This window comes from Castor canadensis, chromosome 7, assembly GCF_047511655.1.
Source record: "Castor canadensis chromosome 7, mCasCan1.hap1v2, whole genome shotgun sequence".
Lineage (NCBI taxonomy): Eukaryota > Metazoa > Chordata > Mammalia > Rodentia > Castoridae > Castor > Castor canadensis.
Window position 1 is genome coordinate 161,173,682 of NC_133392.1, and position 18,139 is coordinate 161,191,820.

General features: G+C 53.9%; 1 protein-coding gene across 3 annotated transcripts in view; it reads right to left on the reverse strand.

Annotated features, from left to right (window-relative positions):
- Positions 1 to 3,119: 3,119 nt before the first annotated feature.
- Positions 3,120 to 18,139, reverse strand: part of Prdm16 (PR/SET domain 16) — a 318,554-nt gene continuing 303,534 nt past the window's right edge. For 2 of the 3 annotated variants that reach the window (XM_074081540.1, XM_074081539.1), the window contains exons 11-17: positions 16,278 to 16,447; positions 15,601 to 15,678; positions 9,969 to 10,138; positions 9,477 to 9,651; positions 5,576 to 5,812; positions 4,646 to 4,820; positions 3,120 to 3,384 (exon numbers count right to left, since the gene is read on the reverse strand). In XM_074081540.1, coding sequence (XP_073937641.1) covers positions 3,250 to 3,384; positions 4,646 to 4,820; positions 5,576 to 5,812; positions 9,477 to 9,651; positions 9,969 to 10,138; positions 15,601 to 15,678; positions 16,278 to 16,447 — 1,140 coding nt within the window. In that variant the 3' untranslated portion in view covers positions 3,120 to 3,249. The remainder of the gene's footprint in view (positions 3,385 to 4,645; positions 4,821 to 5,575; positions 5,813 to 9,476; positions 9,652 to 9,968; positions 10,139 to 15,600; positions 15,679 to 16,277; positions 16,448 to 18,139) is intronic. The other variant, XM_074081541.1, reaches the window with a different exon arrangement.

Here is an 18,139-nt window from a genome sequence, read left to right on the forward strand (position 1 = left end):
CCCTGTGCACTGCTACACACTCCAGCAAAACCTTCTGGGTCTGCCTGGCCACAGAATGGGCAGCCTTGTGAGTCCTGATGGTCCTAGGAATGACAGCAGCCACAGGGCAAGAGTGTGGACTTGCCAGAGGTCAAGGTCTGGGGTTCAGTGTAGGCCTCTTTCTGAATGTCCACTGTGGCTGAGCACCAGCAATTCAAAGGCATTGTGATCAGGGCAGTAGTCCTGGCTGGACAGAGGGCCCTGGCCCAGTAGGACCTTCTGCCTCGCAGCCTCAACTCTGGCTACCTGCGCCAGTTTCCTGTCTGATCTCTGCCCATGCTACATGCGAGGCAACATAGTCCTGTTGCAGCTTGGTGCTCTAGATGCCAGGATCTCAATTCTCACACCTAGCCTGGCTCCCTAACCCCCCGAGGGTCTTTTGACACCAATGATGCTGGGCCCAAGTGAGCTGGACATAGCTGAGTTGGTGCTGCTGGTAGTGTAGAGGAGCTGGAAGGGAAGAGTTCGCTGCACTGGGGCGACGCCAAGAGTTGAGGCAATGTGTCAGGGTTGTGCCAGTGCAGAAAATAAGTGCTGTTTTTGCCAAGGGGTCCAAGGACACAGCCTCCAAGATGCCAAGCGCTGGGGCCAGAGGGGCTGAGCGCTCAAAGGGAAGCTGGGCTTGCCATCATCACTTTTGGGGAGAGCAAAGCATGTGACTTAAAATATGCAGTCAAGGCTCTTGGGAAAGGGAGAAGAAGAGAATGATAAAGAAGAAAGAATTCTTGGGAACACCATCCCCAAATGACAGAATGGGACAGGGAGCCACAAAGAGCGACAAGAAGGGAGTCCCTATCTGGTCTGCTATTGCCAGAAAGACACCGAGGTCTCCATGCAGTCAACTTCCCACTTTGGAGAGCGAGTCATCGCAAAAAAAAGCACACACCTTACTCTTTCATAGAAGAAAGCATATAATTTGGGTTTACAGAAATTTGTATCTGAGTTGAAGTTTTACAGGAATTCCCACAGGGATTTGGGGGAAGTTGGGTCCTATGCTGGGACCTGGCTTGTCTGGCTGAGGGGATGGTGTGAATGTGTGGGGAGGTGGGAATGGTTGGGTTTGCAAATCCTTATGAGGTGGCCACCGCCAGCAATTCCACACAGCACTTCCTTTGCTCCCCCAGGGGCATCTTAAACAGTCTGTGCACATGTGCACCTGGCCTTGGCACACACAGGACAGTTCTCTGTCTTGCCACGTCACTTGGATTTAACAAAGGGTGAATCCTTTTCACTGTGATCTGTGGGTCTGTGGTGACTGCAAGGATCTCCCTGGCACGGTCTCCAGTGCAAGCCTGGGCCACCTGGCACGACAGAGGCGATCGTCTTTGGCCTGGATCGGCTGGAGTGGAGTGGCCAGGTGTGTGTAGAACATGCCCTCTTGGACTCTTCTTGTTGCTCCTGGGGAAGAACGCTGAGGAACTGTCCATGGTGTGACACCAACCCACACATGTGGTTTGTACCTGAATGTTCGTGTTTGTGTTCTTTTTTTAAGGGCAACTCGGGCGATTTTTTTCTCTTCTTGTTGAGACACTCATTACTTTCTCTTCCAAACAATAAAAGAAATAAATAGAACACTTGTCTTAAATGTAAATGAAACTCAGATTTAACAAAAACATATGATTGTCTGGTAAGTGGGCAGAGAGACAGCAGGATTCGTTGAGGGGGGGACGCAGGGGTATTTGGCACATTAAAAACCGCCCCACTCCCTGGTTATCGGTCACACAACACACAACCTTATCACACGGTTTTGGTCCTTCACTAGACACTTATATTAACATTATTCCTTCACAATAAGATGTCTAATGCCAAAAATACTGTTAAGGAAGAAATAAAATAAGAAAAGAAATGAATTAGAAAAAAATTACAAGTTATATACAGATTAAGGTAAATTCCATCAGGGAAAAATTATTATTTGAAATTGGCCCCTATGGGAATAATTTAAAGCCCATCCAAATGGAGAAGCAGACACATCCCCAGGGAGCCGAGGTCCGGTCCCTGGGGGGCTGTGCTGTCTCTGCTCTTTGTGGCAGGTCACCTGGATCCACTTCTGTTCCTGACCTTGTCTTGCCAGGAACCTGCACAAAGAGCTGAAGTGGTGGCTGCGTGGTTGATCCGGAGTCTTAGGCACAGGTAGCGCTTGGCGTCCTGGAGCGTGGCCCACACCTGGTGGCCACAGGGAGGACACCGAGTTGCCAGGGGTTGGGGAAGGTGGGAGACTGGAGGCCCAGGATGTAGCCGGGAAGCCCTGCCTTTAGAAGAACAGGGCCAAGGCCAATGGGACGGTGAGGCACTGACCAAGAGAAGGACCATCATGTGCCGGCCCCATCTCTGTATGGAGGCTCCTGACGTCCCCCATACAATTGGGGGGGCAGGTCGGGCCTGTGGAATCTTCTACAGGCCACATGGTGGGCAGGCAATATCCCAGTCCAGGCCTTGAGCAATCCTGCTTGGTAGAGTCTGCACACTGCTCAAAGGAGTGGCCCTATGCCCCTTATTCTGTTTCAGGGGCACTAGAATCACCTTGGCTTGTACAAATGGGGTCAGAGACAGAAAATCTCCATTATCTATGGTATAAAGGACCCTCCCAAGCAAGTGCTGGTTGCCCAGGCAGGCGTGGGTTTGCAAATGAGCTGAACTTTCAAAGCAATGCAAAATTACTTTTAAAAAACAATTTGCAAGTCATTTTTTTTGATTTTTAAAAAATACTGTCTATTTTTTTTTAAAACCCACATGCTTAAATAGACTCTGTAGTCAATAAGATTACCAAAAGGGTTATTCTTGTAATTTTCATTATAAAAATTGTTTGCGTGATCTCTCTCCTTAGCACACACCGCATCTTTCTCTTCCCCTCCTCCATGCCACACAGGTGCCTGGAAGTGGTACACCAGCTTCAGTCCTGGCTGGAGCTCCGCTCTTTCCCACTGGGTTGATCTGCACGGCAGCTCCGTGAGTGGCACTTGGATGGCTATGGGTGGATGTAGAACAGTGTACTCAAGACAAGTTCTTAGAGATGGTGAAGATTACCTACTGCTTCAGAGACTTCTAGGTTCTGGGTTTTCATTGGAAAGGTTAGCGCTGAACCATGGAGGGTGGGGCAGGACGCTGAGGAATGGCCAAGTGCAAGTGGCAAGGGCTTCTCCCTGGCCTCTTCTCCATCCCCCGCAGCTGGTGCCCTGGCTTTGGACTCTGGCCCTGGGGCCTCCTGGGCTCTCAGAGGTGATTGATGGGGTTAAAGACTCCAGACTCTGATGTAGCTCCTGTGATGTTCAACCAAGCGTCCAGCGAGCTCTGAGAAGGGGCGTGGAGAGGACCATCCTCGGAAAGGGACAGCATCATTGCATACGCCTGGCAGGGAGAGGACAGCACACACAGGACAAGTGAGTGGTGCCCCAGATGGGCAGGGCTGTGCCTTGCCCAGTGCCCTCTGGCCTACTCCACCTCACCAGAGTCAAATGGAATGTGTCTCCTCCTGGGAGAGGGAGTAGTGCATGGGTGTGAGAACAGGGCGGGGTGGACCATTCCTCCTGCCCAGAGTGACACCAAGACACTGTGGCCCTGCTGAGGGCCTCCCTCTGGAGGGCTCCCTCAGTCTCTTTGGGGTTCTTCCTCACAGTTGTCTCTCCATCCTCTGTTTTCCCTGCATAGTGATCAGCAAAACCTGACAGGTACGTGCTCTGGAGGGTCCTGGGAGTCAGTGGGAGTCATTGCTAAGACCCATGCCAACAAGAGTCCCTCTCTGCCTAGTGGGCAGTGGACGCAGGGGATTCCTGTCTTGATGACTGTGGTGACATCACAGAGCTACTTCCAGGATCAGCATATTGCAGTGTTTGTGAGCTGAAGGAGTCACTGGGGAATATGAGCGTTTGCTGGCTGCAGACAGTCCTGGGGACATCCTTCTGCCTCACACCACAGGGCAGGAGGTGAGAACTGGGAGCTACATGGAGCATCCTATGTGTGGGATACAGGGAGGGGTGCTGGGGAAGCCCAATGCTGGTGCGGCACCCCCATCCCCCGAGCAAACACTCTGGACAGAATTAGTAAGAGACGAAGACAGACATGCAGACAGATTTTGCTGAGACTCTTGGGGTGGGGCTGTGCTCTTTGTGAGGCTGCAGAGGGCAGAGTGAGTTCTGAGTCTCTCAGACTGCAGTGGTCCTGCAGCCACTGCCCTGAGGTAGGAACACAAGAAGTTCCAGGCCAAGCCTGGTGCTCTTGCTGACCCTGCCTTGGAAGCAGTGACCATCTTTTGGAGAACCTCCCCTGGGAAAAGCTGGTGGTGCCATTGACTCTGGCTTGGATCATAGAAGGGGAGGCCCGACAGCTCGTTGGGCTGGAAACTGCTCTTGGACATTTCCCACTGGGGGCAGGATGAGAGGAGAGTGATCCACACTCTCAACCTCTCTCTGCTCCATCCCAGCTTGCAGGAGGGTGGCAGTCATTGGGACATCTCCCTAGCTGAAGGCAGAGACCCTGATCTTTCCCCAGGCATGGGACAACCACAGCAGGAGGTGAGTGTTCGGGTTGTCCCTTGGCAAGAAGGTGCAGTGGCTGCCTGTCCTCCGAGCCAGGTGTATTGGAGGGAGGGTCAGGCTCTGTGGGTACCTACCTGGTTTTTAGCCTGCCTGTACAGGGTCTGTTTTAAAGCCTCAGAATCTAGGGCGGAATTAAGCACATCTTTAACTTCAAATGCTTCCTCAGCTGCTCTGCGGAGGTCCAGCCCCTTCCCAAAGGTCGGCGTAGGCTCCAAAGCTAAAAGACCGCCTCCTCGCTCCTCAACACACCTGCACCAAGGACCGGGGAGAAGGGCCTGGGGTCAGCTATCTGCCCGCAGGCCACCTCACTAGTGCCCAGGCCTGCATGCACACCTTGGGTCTCCACGAGCCACATGCACAAGGAGACAGAAACACGGACACACAGACACCTGGACGGGAAGCCACACAGACGCAGAAAGCGGAGGTCGGAGGGCAGGAGGGGACAAGTGCGGGCACATGTGTCACAGGCAGCAGGGGGTTGCTCTGGTCTTAAGGACAGAGGGTTGAGAGGAAGCCCAATTCCCTGAGACCTCAGGCAGCTTTGGAGGGGCCTTGTCCCCACTTGGGACCAGCAGCTGGGAGGAAGCAGGGCCTCCCCCAGGGGCATCTCAAGAATGCTGCCACTGTCACCTGGTGCTGAAAGTAGGCAGCGAGCACTTGGGACATAGAAAAAATGGCTCTGGCCTGCACAACTTCTAAAATCCAGGGTTCTTGGTCCTGTGTCTACAGCCCCACCAGAGGCTGTATGTACTCCACTGCCTCCAGTGGACGGGGCAGTGCAAGGCTCCACAGCAGGGCCTTTCTGCCCAGTGGGGGGAACACCATCCCTTCTTCACTCTAGACGTCCCAGGGAGAACTCGGTCCCCTGGTTAGCCTCATCCAGCCCTTGTGCAAAAGTGGTGCCTGCTGGGCAGGCTGGAGGAGGTAGCTTCTGAGTGGTTTGAAGAGGAAGGTCACCCACAGGTCCCCTCCCTAGCTGATCCCCCAGCATGCACCACTCTCACCTTCGGGTGTGATCGAAGCCCATGGCCAGGGAGGCAGGTGGTTCCTCGTCCTCTTCATCCTCATAGATACCCTGGGGCTCAGGCGTGGGGGACACAGTGTCAACCTGTGACTTCCCTGCCAGGCTGTCATCATCCTCGTCCTCTAGCTCCTCTTCCTCCTCTTCCTCCACATCCTCTAGCTTCTCACTGGCTGAGCCTGGACACTGAGGGTTGCCATCCAGGTCCTGGACCTCGGGCCTGAAATAACAGGGGAGGAGGCTGGTGGCATTCAAGGGCCTCTCTCATCACCACAGACGCCCAGAAGTTGGTGACATGGCTTTGCTTGGCTCTTCCCTCATTCTGGCCACCTCCCTCGGCCTTCCCAGCCCTTCAAAGAGAGCTGACGTTTGTGGTCACTAATGTACCATCTCTGGGTCCTGGGGTCGCTGGTGTCTTCTGTTGGTATAGGCAGCTAGGTAGGCAGGAGCAGGGGCAAGACGATGCCTAGGCTTTAAGACTCCATTCCCTAAAACCCTAAATGGCCTACACCCTGGACCACTGATTAACATAATGGCCTATGTCCTCATGGAGCCATCCACTATGCCCCTAGAGGGTATAATGACTAGCTCTAAATCCACAAGGACAAAGGGGATCAAATGCACAGGCACCAGTCCTGACCTTCTCAAAAGCACAGGTGTATGACTTCTCACACCTAGGCAGCCACCACACAGTTACCAAACCATTTGGGGAGAGCCACAAGGGGACAGTCTCAGTTCCTTGCCACCTAGTAACCCCACCCTACTGGGTAAGATAATAAAACTCCATGCCCTAACAACTTTGATGTGGTCAGCCCTATCCAAACTGCCCGCCCCTCCCCTTGAGGTATTTCTACTTTGCTAATAAATCACTCTTTGCTGTCTTCCTACTCTTCGTGGTTCTTTTGCTGCATCTGGGACAATGTCCTAAAGTTGGACATTGTACCCAAGAACCAAGGAACATCTGGAACACCCCATCCACCAGCAGCGGCTCCTCAGCCCAGCCCTGGTCCCTGCAGAATGAGAATGATGGAGGAGGTGGAAGGACCCAACGAGAGGAGGGGGAGTCATTGAAGGAGTGATGGGGCAGGGGAAGGGCCCCTTAGCAGTGGACACCAGACCAATCAGGGCTTTCAGGGAGGAAGCTGTGGAGGGAAAGTGGTCCTGTGCTGGTGTGTGCCCTTGGGGGAGGCTGGGGTGGAGAAGTTTCGGGGTCAGTCCTGCCCAGAGCCCTGTGGCGCCCGTCTGTGTGTGTTCCTGCAGACAGCCATGAGGACTTGAGAGCAGGAATGCTGAGGAATGTCTGGGATCCTGAGTCTGGACGGTGAGGGCTGGGTCCTGTGCCCATTGTAAAGTCTACACCCACCAGGACAATCTGGCTTCAGGGAGTGTTAGACTCTGTCCTGAAGCCCAGACTCCACTTCACAGCCCCAGGGTCCCTGCAACCTGGGCCAGACTTTTCCACTGCTGATTGTACATTATCAACAAGGAAAAGCCAGGTGAGGGGAGTGACTTCTCATTTCCCTCAGAGTCACCATCTTGGTCATTGTCAAGTTCATGGTCACAAGCCACACCACAGGTAAGCTAGAGATCCTGGATAGGCCTTCATGCCAGCAGAGGACACAGAGAAGGGCAAGCGGTTCTTCAGTTTCATGACTAGTGCCTCCAAGCCCTGCTCCTCATCCTCACTCAGCCCATGGGGCCGTCTGTGATGGCACTGGGTGGCACCTCTGCCCTCAGAAGAGACACAGGGTCTGGCTCATGGCTTGTCTCCGTGGGGCTGATCTCCAGATGTGCAGCTGTGATGAGGCCTTGTGTATTCAAGGCTGAGCTGGGGAGACCCCTCCAATCACACAGCTCTCTGCAGACACAATGTCACCAATTTCTTGTCTTTTCACAGGAAAGTATTAAAGACATTACCACCTGACCTGACTTACAGGATGGGCAGAATCTTGACAGGTTTCAGGTTTGGGGACATGTCCCTGGTCACTGATCACCCGTGTTAGAGGGCCAGCTGGGAGTATCCCGCGTTCATGTCCATCTCCCTAGCAGCGAGGACTCTGGAGCTGGGTGGGATGGGTCCTGTCTCCTGAGTGGCATGATTTCCATCCAGTAAGGGTCTGGCTTCTGGGCCAGTGTCTGTTTAAAGGACATGAGAACTTGGCCCTCACAGTCCACTCTGAGGCTAGGATGGACGTTGCAGGCAGAGAGCCTGGCCTGGCACTTGATCAAGTTCACCAGGCAGCCAGGTGTGGGTATGTCATGCCTGAAGGCCGATCCTGGGTAGGTTCATGGAGAATCCCTGCTAGCTCTTCTTTGCTGCAGGCAGCACAGAAGTGTGTGGGGTCCAGCAGGGGCAGGGTGGGCCCTGCAGGCTGGTGCTGGCTTCAGACAGGATGGTTGCTCTGGGGGAACATGCCAGCATCCTGGGCTCCATGGTTCACAGAACAGGGATTGAGGAACAGGCTGAAGAGCCCAAAGGCCTTGTCATGATTGCTTGGACAGGTCCCACTCCTCCCCACCCCACTCTCTGTAACCCAGGAACACGAGTAATAAGAAAGACGCGGCTCTGCCCTGGGGAAGCAGACAGGCCTGGGGGACATGTGTCTTCAGGGAACCCTTTTCCACTTCCTAGAGACAGACGGAGCCAAGCTCTGGTGACACAGAGCTGCAGCCTATCATGGTTGGTGTGATAAAGGCTGGGGCTTGGCTCCAGGTCTGGAACAAGGCATGCCACTTCTGTGGGTACACAGAGTTGGGGAATCTAGGGACTGGCAGCATGTCTGCTTCTCTACCAGCTTCCCTGGCCTCAGCTTTCATCTCCTGAGTTCCAAGGAGTCCTTCCAGGAGGGAGGGGCCCCAGAAAAGGACATGCTGAGCCCTGGGTGAGGTTGCTCAGGACACCCCCAAAACCAGGAAGCTGATCTTCCACTCTTCTGCTGCTCTGTATGCATGCATGTGTACACACAAATGTGCACGTAGGTATACACTTCACACCCGTGTACTGCACACACTCGTGTGTGTGCGTGCATGTGTACACGCGCACACAGAGCACTTGCACGCATATGGCTGCATGCATATTTGTGTGTACACCTGCACGTGTGTAAAGATGGTCATTGACCGCTAATGGTTCCACTTGGGATTTTTCCACTTTAGGGTGGTGTGAAAGTAGTATGCATTTAGGAGGAATAATACTTTGAATTCTGGATTTTATTCCTTTCCCAGGCTAGCGATGTGTGGCACAATGTTCTCTTGTGATGCTGGGCAGTGGCTCTTAGTTACCAACCAGAGAGGAAGCAGTCCATGCTCCGCGGTGTGCTGTGTGGTCAGCATTTTTGGATACAGATATTAAATAAATTTCATGAGGTGCTCAGGGCTTTATAATGAAACAGGCTGTGTGGTGGGCAGCTTTGTCTAGCTGTAGGCTGGTGTAAGTGCATGCATGTTTACAGCTGGCACGGCTGAGCTGGGATGCTGGGGAGGTTAGTTGTGTTGAATGCATTTTTGAATAATGTTTTCATCTGATGATGGGTTTTTTTTGGGATGTAGCCCCACTGTTGGCTCAGGGCCAGGCTGGACTGGTGTAGGAGATCTCAGCTGGCTGTGCTCTACATGCACGTCTGTAAACTATGAGGTCCAGACGGAGGCTGCCATTTAGTCTGCAACCAGGATCACCAAGTGTATGCTCCCATTGTCCTGTGGGGTTCCTGGCTGTCCTCTCTCCAGGTGGAGAAGCTAAGGCAGGCATGGGGAGCAGCTCATTTCCAGTGTCTGAGCCTGGGGCCCTCCTCTGCCACGGTGCCTGGTGCCCATCCAGGGGTGGAGGGGGAGAGGCACACATACCTAGTGCAGTCCAGCCCTGCCTGAGCCCAATGTGGTTTTCTTACCGTTTGTCTGTTCGTGCTGATGCCTGGTTCATCTCACTATTGGCAATAAAGTTTCTGATTTCAGAGAAATAAGAGTCTTCTTTCTCATCTAAAAGCGCGTGGTTGTCTGACTCAGAGGTGGGGGAGGAGACGCTGGTGCCCAGGTGGTTTGTGAGGACCCCGGTGTGCTGGCTCACTGTGGAGAGGGTTGTTGTCAGGAGCACCCTCAGGTGAACCTGCCCCCTGCCCCCCATCATACCAGCACCCACTCATGCTCTCTGGGAACCATTTCTTAGGGACCCGAGAGTGGTTTGAGGGCTGAAGCCACTCATAGTTTCTTCCCTGCCAGGTCCCATCCCCTTTCACTTTTCCTTGTCCCCTAGTTCCTCACCCCTTCCCCCTGCTCCTCCATGCTCCCACTTGTCCTCCCACTTTTCCCTCCAGCTGTTCCCACCTGCGTCCCCACCTATCCCCCTGCCTATTCCCCTATCCATCCCCCACCCACCCACCCACCTGGCGCGCCCTCATGCTCGTGCTTCTTCAGGTGTCTGTCCAGGTTGGTCTGCTGTCCAAAGCAGCGGTTGCACAGGTGGCACTTGAAGGGCTTCTCCTTGTTGTGGATGTTCCTCACGTGCCGCTGGAGGTTGGAGGAGATGCTGAAGGACCGATCACAATATTTGCACCTGGAAGACAGGTGTGCTTTGCTCAGGGGTGGTGAGAGGAGCTGAGGGCAGTGGGAGGGGCTGGGCCTTTGCCCCCACAGCAGTCATGTCCATCAAGGAGTCCTGGAAGCTGCGGGACCACCTGGCTGGAGAGCCTGAGGTGACCTGGGGAAGCTGTACTTAGAGACAACCACAGCCTGAAGAAGCAAGTACTGTCTGTATAAGCCCCCAGCAGGCCAAGGACCCCCCGGCCCCAGGTCTCCACCCTCTTATCCACGCCTGGCAGGTCTACAGCTCTCGGTGACATGCCTCTGGCAGCCTCAAGAGGGCGGCCTTGCACCACAGAAAGATGCTTGGCAGGTTCTCCCTTGGAGAGCAGAGGGTACCTGTGCCTGCAACCCTGTTCTCCAGCACAGGAAGCCCTGGCCCTGGCCCCCTCTGTGTAGCGGGGGGGGGGGTGTCTTTGGGCAGGCCCCATCTCACTTGGGCCTCATCGTGACAATCCTTTAATGCTCTTAGGAGTCTTGAAGGTGAGGTAGAGGTTCTTTGGTCTCACATCTGTGAGGCTGAGCATAACTCATGGGGACTCCATTCAGGCATTGTCAGCTCCTGTGTGCATGGGTAGGCAGGACCTCACCAGCCTGCACCAAGCACCTGGAAAATCAGAAAAGATGCCACCCCACCTCTCATCTGAGTTCATCAGCAGAAGGTACTTTACTGTGACAGGATCGTAATATGAACACAAAAGGACACCTGCTGTGTGACTGTTCTTCCCCTCCATCCCCGCCCCCCCAACTTCCCCAGTCAGGTACGGGGCCCTTCTGCTGAGCACCACCTCGGTGATCCCCAAGTCAGGTAACAGAGGCCTGTTCTTCTCCATTGCACGGTGGAGCCTGAGCAGCGCACACATTGCACAACAAGAAACTCAAGTCCGAAACAAAGAGAGTGAGCAGGTTTGCACAGAAAGGGAATGATTTAAGAAGGTACCTTTGTAGCTCTGCAGGCACACGTGAGCTGCCTTGGGAAAGAGCGGCCTCCGTGTTGTGGGGAGTCTGAGGTCAGGGGATGATGGCTGACTGAGAAGTCTACCTTGAGGCCTGGACACCCTGCCAGAACCAACACCCGAGGTTTTATCACACATGAGTGCGTTATGCAGCATGTGTGCCCAGGAACAACTCCTCTGTGCTTGCACGTGAGCACACTCGTGTGCACCTGCAATCAGGACTCCCCCAGGGAGGCTCACCAGAATCTCAGGGGCCCATCGGCACATGAGGTTGTGTGTGTAAGCATGTATTTTCATATTTGAGAAACAAGCTGTACCACATCCACAGTGCAATGCATGGGAGGTCCTGGACCACAGGCCAGGGCTGGCTGTAACTTTCAAGAGCCAGGGCTTGTGCCAACAGCCTCAGTAGGGTCAAGGATGGGGGGCTTACATTCACCCCAAGTGGGTGTGGCTGTTCTAAACACGGCAGCCTTGTATTCCTACTAGGCAAGGCCCCACCCCAGCCCGATTTGGTGTTGGTGGCTCCACCATAGCATATTGGTCACCAGCTTTTGTCACATGGATGGGGACGTGCCTGAGGTAACTCGGGACACAGCTAGGAGGGCTGTTGGAGAGTGGCCTTCACAGTGTTGTGCTGCCCAGCAAAGATGGGCCAAGTCCAGTGACTGACAGAAGCCTAGCTTAGGTCTCTGCCCAGGGAATCTGCTGGGCCTGCTCACATACTGGGCCTCAGCCTGGCACCCTGGAGCAGAGCCTTTGGCTGCAGGGCTGTGAGCCTGTCCTTGAACTCTCAGAGCCTGCAAGTCTCCTAGTTCCCAAGTTGCCTGATAAAACCTAGGAAGTTTGAATGGGTCCTCCAGAGAACAGGAGGTGACCCCTAGAGAGAGGCTCGCTCTTGCCTAAGTCCTTCTTCCAGGCCCAGTCACTGCAGTCTGTCTGTCCCCATCCCCCCACTCCTGTGGTGTTCTTTGGGCTCCCTCATTAAGTCCTGCAGCCTCTAGCCTTGCCTGAGACCAGGCTTCCCCTGGCTTTTCCTGCACAGATGGGCAAACAGCCATTCTTGACCTGTGAATTGCCTCTGAGGGCCCCTCAGTCCAGGCCCAGGCCTTAGCCAAGGCTTGAGCCTGCTCAGTGCTGGCCAGAGATGCTCAGGTGCCTCCTCCGTGTGGTCTCCATACAACAGTCCAGAAAGAAGGAATTTGACATCCCCCACATCACCTCAAATACAGATACTCCAATGAAGTCAGGTTTCTAGCCTTTCTGCTCTTTTGGGGTGATCACTCAGGGAGGGAGAACTTGATTTGCAACTGTAGAGCAAAGTCAAGGTCAAGTTATCCCAGCCAGGTCTGGATAGTCACTTGACCAAAAACAGGATGCTTCCTAAAGCAGTTTGAGAGCCCTTGGGTGGCTAACATAGGCTGGCCTATCTGTCTGTCAGTCTGCAGTGAGTTCACATTCCTGGTTCTTTACAATTCCACCAACGGTTCCTGCACAGAAACCATTAGTTTTGAGTTTGCAATGGCAACTCGAGTAAGAAGTGAGATTGGAAAGGGAGCACTATCAGAGGAGTGGGAGCTGTGCATAGCCCTGGGGCTGGGAGGGGCTGTGTGTCCTGTCTAGTTGCAAGTCCTCCATGTGGCCTTTCCTGGTTTTAATCTAAATAAATGGCCCAGGCAGAGACATCTATTTAAAATTTAGGGGAGCAGTGAGCACAGTGCTGGGAGGGAGCAGAGTTCGCTCAGCAGCTGGGCTCTATGCTGTGAATAAGCTGACAGGCAGCTGGGGAAATTTACAGCCACACTGTATAAAGTAACACACCACTGAGCTCACAGGAATGAGAGAGCACGGGCAGCCCGGCTTTGCCGGGGCCTTGCTGTGACTGTGCCCATGGCAGCTCCAAGGAAGCCAGGGATGCTCTAGACAGGGCAGGGTAAAACCAGATCCCTGGGCAATAGCACAGGTCTTCCCTGGGACCCAGAGGGGCTACCACCAGTTTTCATGGAGGAGACTGCCTTTGGTCATTTTTAAAAGCTAGGGAAGAAAAAGAAAGAAGATATTTTTAAAACCCAGTCCTAAAAACAAACAAAAGACAACAAAGAAAGCACGGAAGAACCACCTGTATCCCCTGATGGAGATATAACTTGGCTTGCTTAATACAGGATGGAGGATAGGAGCCCAGGAGCCAATGAAGGACACACAGTTGCACACTGGAACTCTGCATCCCCAAAGTGGGATTCACAGGACCCTAGAGGAGCCCCAGTCAACCCACAAAGGCTCCCATCCAGGTGCATCACAGGCTCCACCAGGCAGCAGGCAGGAGGGACCCCAGAACAGCTGGAAGGAAGGATGCCTGGGCACAGCTCCCTTACTCCCCATACAGCATTTATGTGTCTCCAGTACAAATCCTGCCAAGCCTACAGGCTGGGGTTAACTACACTCTGGTCTCCACTTCCATACACAGATTTCAAGGGGAAGCTGGGAGCTAATGATTGCTCTGCAGCTGGGATGGGTGAGAGGGTGGCCTTCCCTCTGGGAATAGCAGAGTCACACCCATGTTAGGGCCCTGAAATGAATGATTTTTGATAGTTTGAGACAAAGTCTTTTTTAAAGGAAGGAGACCTCAATGTCTTTTGGGTTGATTATCCAATCACTGCAAGCAATGCATGAAAAGCCCCATGTCACCCTGCTGTGAGGCCTGGCTTCTACAGGGCACACACAGTCACGTGTTCTCATGTGCCCAAGCACATGTATGTAGGTGCTGCCACTGAGGCGAGGCCCACACTTGGGCAGGTGGGGGCAGGGGTGGAGTGCATGTTGGTGGGCATGTGTCCTGCACCATAGGCTTCTGGGATGGGCTGTACGTTTTCCTTTTCTGACTTAAAATCTTTGTGATTATCAAAGCAAGACCAGAAGCCAGCAGCAGTACCAAGGGGAAGCAGCCTTCCCCAATCCGCTCGGCACAGGCCTGCCTTGAGCCAGATAAAGTCAGGATTTGCAACACAAACTTGCAAAGCAATTATTGTTACCAAAGTCAAAACTCACAGATTGGAGAGAGCAAAAGAAATCAATGATAAATAAATTCTTCTATAAACACGGCCAGACCCTCTGGGGGCTCTTAGCACGCCACACTGTCCAGAAGTCGGCTCTCATTACAGAAAAAACACACAGCTCGTTTTCTGGGAGGGGACCAGACCAAATAAATCTTTCTGTTGTTAGCCTTTGTTAAGTTGTAAGTCACTATTTTTGGAGGGTGGATGGGGGGAGGGGGAGCTGTGTGTTGGGGAGGGCTGGGGGCACAGGACATGTAACTGGTAAGAAATGTCGGCCAGCACAGACTTAGGCCTGTGACCCCAGGGATGCTCAGTTTACCTGAGTGTGGCTTGGGGACCAAAACACATGCATGCCCAAGTGGCCTTTCCGCCCTCTCCCCCCAGGGATGGGCACACAGACGGCGTCCCCAGGGCCTGTATTATCATGTGGTCACTTCCTGGTGACCCCCTGCTCTGCATGGTTGCCACAGTACAGTAATCCAATGTCGTCAACCTAAAACCAAGCCAAACTCTCCCCAAAGCCTTGCCTGACCAGACACACCCCAGAACATGTTACTAAACTGGTCCTGGCAGAGAAAGGCCACTTCCATGTTTGTCTCAGGGTGACATCGCCTGAGCTCTGTTTGAAAGGCCCACTCCCTGACCAAGCATGCTGGGCAGAGCTCTCTCTCTTTCTCTCTCTCTCTCTAACTCAGTGTCTCGTGCTTGCTAGGCAAAGATGAAGCTCCTCATCTTTGAAGTGAAGCGGGGATGGCTAGACTCACTGGAGGCTATTGTGACCCCCAAATTGAATGGTTCTCACACCCCAAGATGCTTTGTGATCTCCAGGAGATCAGATGCACGGCTTCCTATTCAGGGCTGCCACAGGTCCCAGAGCAAATCCCTCAGGGAACCCCAAGCCTGGGATGGGGACCCACATTTGCTCAGAGATTCCACTGACCTTCTACCCATTCCCTGGTCCACCACAGGGGAAGGGGCAGCTATGGCCATTGTGAGAGAAGTGGAGATGGGCTGGGGGAGGGTTAAGCGAAGGTCTCCATATAGACTCCCTCTGGGCCCCTGGCTGCAGGTGAACTCTGACCTTGGGACACTGTCCCCCTCCCCCCACCAGCATCCTCCTCCTTTGTGAGCATGGCAGGAGCCTTCCAGAACTTCCCACCTCATCCTTATAATGTCTTAGCAGGACAGTGATAGGGCCAGGAGGAGGGGCCTGTACAGTGACCAGACCCCAAGTTTCAACAAAAGCACTCCAGCTCCTGTCTACTGCTCTTCCAAGTGGTCTTGGCCTTGAAGAGGGGTTGGGGTATCAGGATAGGGGTGCTTGCTCAGAGAAAGGGAGCTGACAGTGCATTGAAACAGGTGGCCCAAGTCACTGGGAGCCTAGCTCCCCCCTTCGCTCTGCCTCCCTGCACCAGGCTGGTTCATACCTGTACGGCTGTTCCCCAGTGTGTGTCCTCAGGTGTCTGGTAAGATTTGCTGATCTGGGGAAGATCTTGCCACAGTACCTGGGGTGGAGAAAGGAGGGAGTGAGGGAGGTGTTAGGCAATCCACATTGCCCCTTCCCAGCATGGAGGGCTGGCACCTGGACACAGGACCTAGTTTTCAATCTTGTCTGGGCCCTGAGCCCAGCCTTGGTCTTACAGAAAAGTTCAGTGTGGTCACAACGCAGATAGACAAGGCCAGGCCCTCCCAGCAGCAGCTCAGACCCTCAGTGTGCAGGGAACAGAGTGACCGGGACTGGCTTGGACAAGCACCAGCTGGCAAGATAGCAGGGAGGGTGTGCTTATAGTACCCTTCCCCTGAGAGCTGTGGTTACACTGACCCCTCCTTCCCTGCTTTCTCATGTCTGGGCTCTTGGACTCAGGTTGGGTCAAGGTTACATTTCAAGCTCATGTGAACCCAGTTTGGTACGTGGTGTGGGAAGCCCACCCACATCACTTATGCACAGAGGATGCTCTCAAGCAGGTGACAAAATAATTAAGGTCACTTGTTTCCCCATGACTGACACTAACCCTGGCCCTAAGCCTGGAAGTACAGACCCATAGCTGCAGGAATGTACTGTGTCCCCTTCTTGCCAGCACCCTAGGGACACAAGGGTTCTCACCTGCACGTGTATCGCTCCTTGCCCTTCCTGAGGATGGGGTCTGAGAGTGTCGGGGGCGGGGAGCGGAAGTTGAAGGGGTGGTGGGGCAGGGGCTGAAGGGAGCTGCCCGAGTCAGCTTTCATGGCTGCAAAGCTCTCCAGCTTCTCTGTCATGGTTTCAATGGCTGACACCTGCTGGCACAGACAGGGTAGAAGTTAGGGGAATCCAGGACATGGCAGAGCCATTGTCCTCAGGGCAAGAACCACCCTCATAGGCACCCCAGGTCCCCCTCACAGGCACCCCAGGTCCTTTATGGCTAATTGCATCAGTGGGCCTCAGGTGGCCTACTGGAACCAGAGGTCTCAGGTGTCTTCCAGCTTCTTGCAGCCAGCCTTGCTCTGTCCTTCTTGGATGCCAGGCTACATATACAGTCCAGGGTCTAGCCTGAGGAACGGGAACTGGCCTTTCACAAATTAGCCTTGACTGTTAATGCTTGAGATTACCTGGCCTCTTACTTTGATCGAGACCAGGAATGACCATCTGGCCAGTATCCCTAGTTGACTAGTTTGAGATAGTTTTTGAGTCTTGAAAAATTAAGATAGCTCCCTGAATCTCCGTTTAAAACACACATCATGGGCTGGAGGAACCACTGCCACCTAATGACAGCATGACATAACTGCAGGCAAAGTATTAAAGAATTCAACGGTCCTTACAGGCTGGATCCCAGGAAAAATCTATTCCAAACAATAACGCCAAATGTGACAAGACACAGTACAAAACGAGATGCCTCTGCTTTCCAGAGATGCCAAGGGCTTGCTTGAGGAGAAGGGTGGCATGGAGTAGTCATTTCTACCTGGTAGGCAGAGTTGCTATCACCCCCCAGAATGTACCAGCCCCACTGAGACTTCAGGCAGTGACAGGAGAGGGCAGGGGACGGTGGAGCCACTCAGGTCTCAGTGCTGCTTCTCCCAGCTCTACCTTGGGCACTGCAGGAAGTGCAGTAGTGTTCCAAAGGTCAGAGGGGCTCAGAGTCGTTCAGGTTTATAAGGGAACACAGGGAGCAGACACTGGGGTCCTGGAAGGAGCTGCTCAGCCCTGACAGGCAGCCTGCCGGGTCTGCCCCCCTCCCCCAGCAGGCACATCACACACCTCTGCCTAACAACTATCTCCAGGAGCGGGTTCCACAGGGGAGACCACAGGGAAGGGTCTGGTGAGGGTGGACAAGAGCGGGCAGGAGTAGTGGGTGCAGACAGTGCTGGAGAAAGGAAGACAGCTCATGACTCTCAAGGTCCTGTGACCACTGGGAGAGACCCAGGTGAGTGCTCTGCAGCTCACGCGTAAGAAGGAGCATGGGTGAATGGAGAGAGCAGATAGGGTGGCCTTGCCCAGGGTCCCCGTTCATGGATAGCTGTCTCTGGGGAGTGTTTAGTGACAGCCCTTTGCACAAGAAACTTGCTCATTCATGGCAGAACGTGGGCCCCAGCTGCTGGTCCACAGGTGAATAAAGCCATTGGCCACTGAGTCCCTTAGCTCCTTGTCCAAGTGCCCAGTGTATCTTCGTGGGCCCTGCTCACTGGGCACTTACTCAGGGCATGGCTTGAAGGAGACAGGGACCAAAGCTACTTGGAGGCTACCTGCTCCAGTGGCAGAGACATCTGATATTTGGGGAACAACCAACTGGATACAATAAAAACGCCTACTCAACCCACAATGGAGGGCCTCCCCTTGGGCCTGGCTGCTACCTTGGCCCCTGGCCGGCTTTGCTCAGGCCATAGGGAATCAGGCTTTGCCCCATGGATGTGGTGCTGGCACTTGGACCTCACCAGGACACAGGATGCTCCTAGCCCATGCCGGCTGGTGGACAGATGGAAACAGCCTTGCTC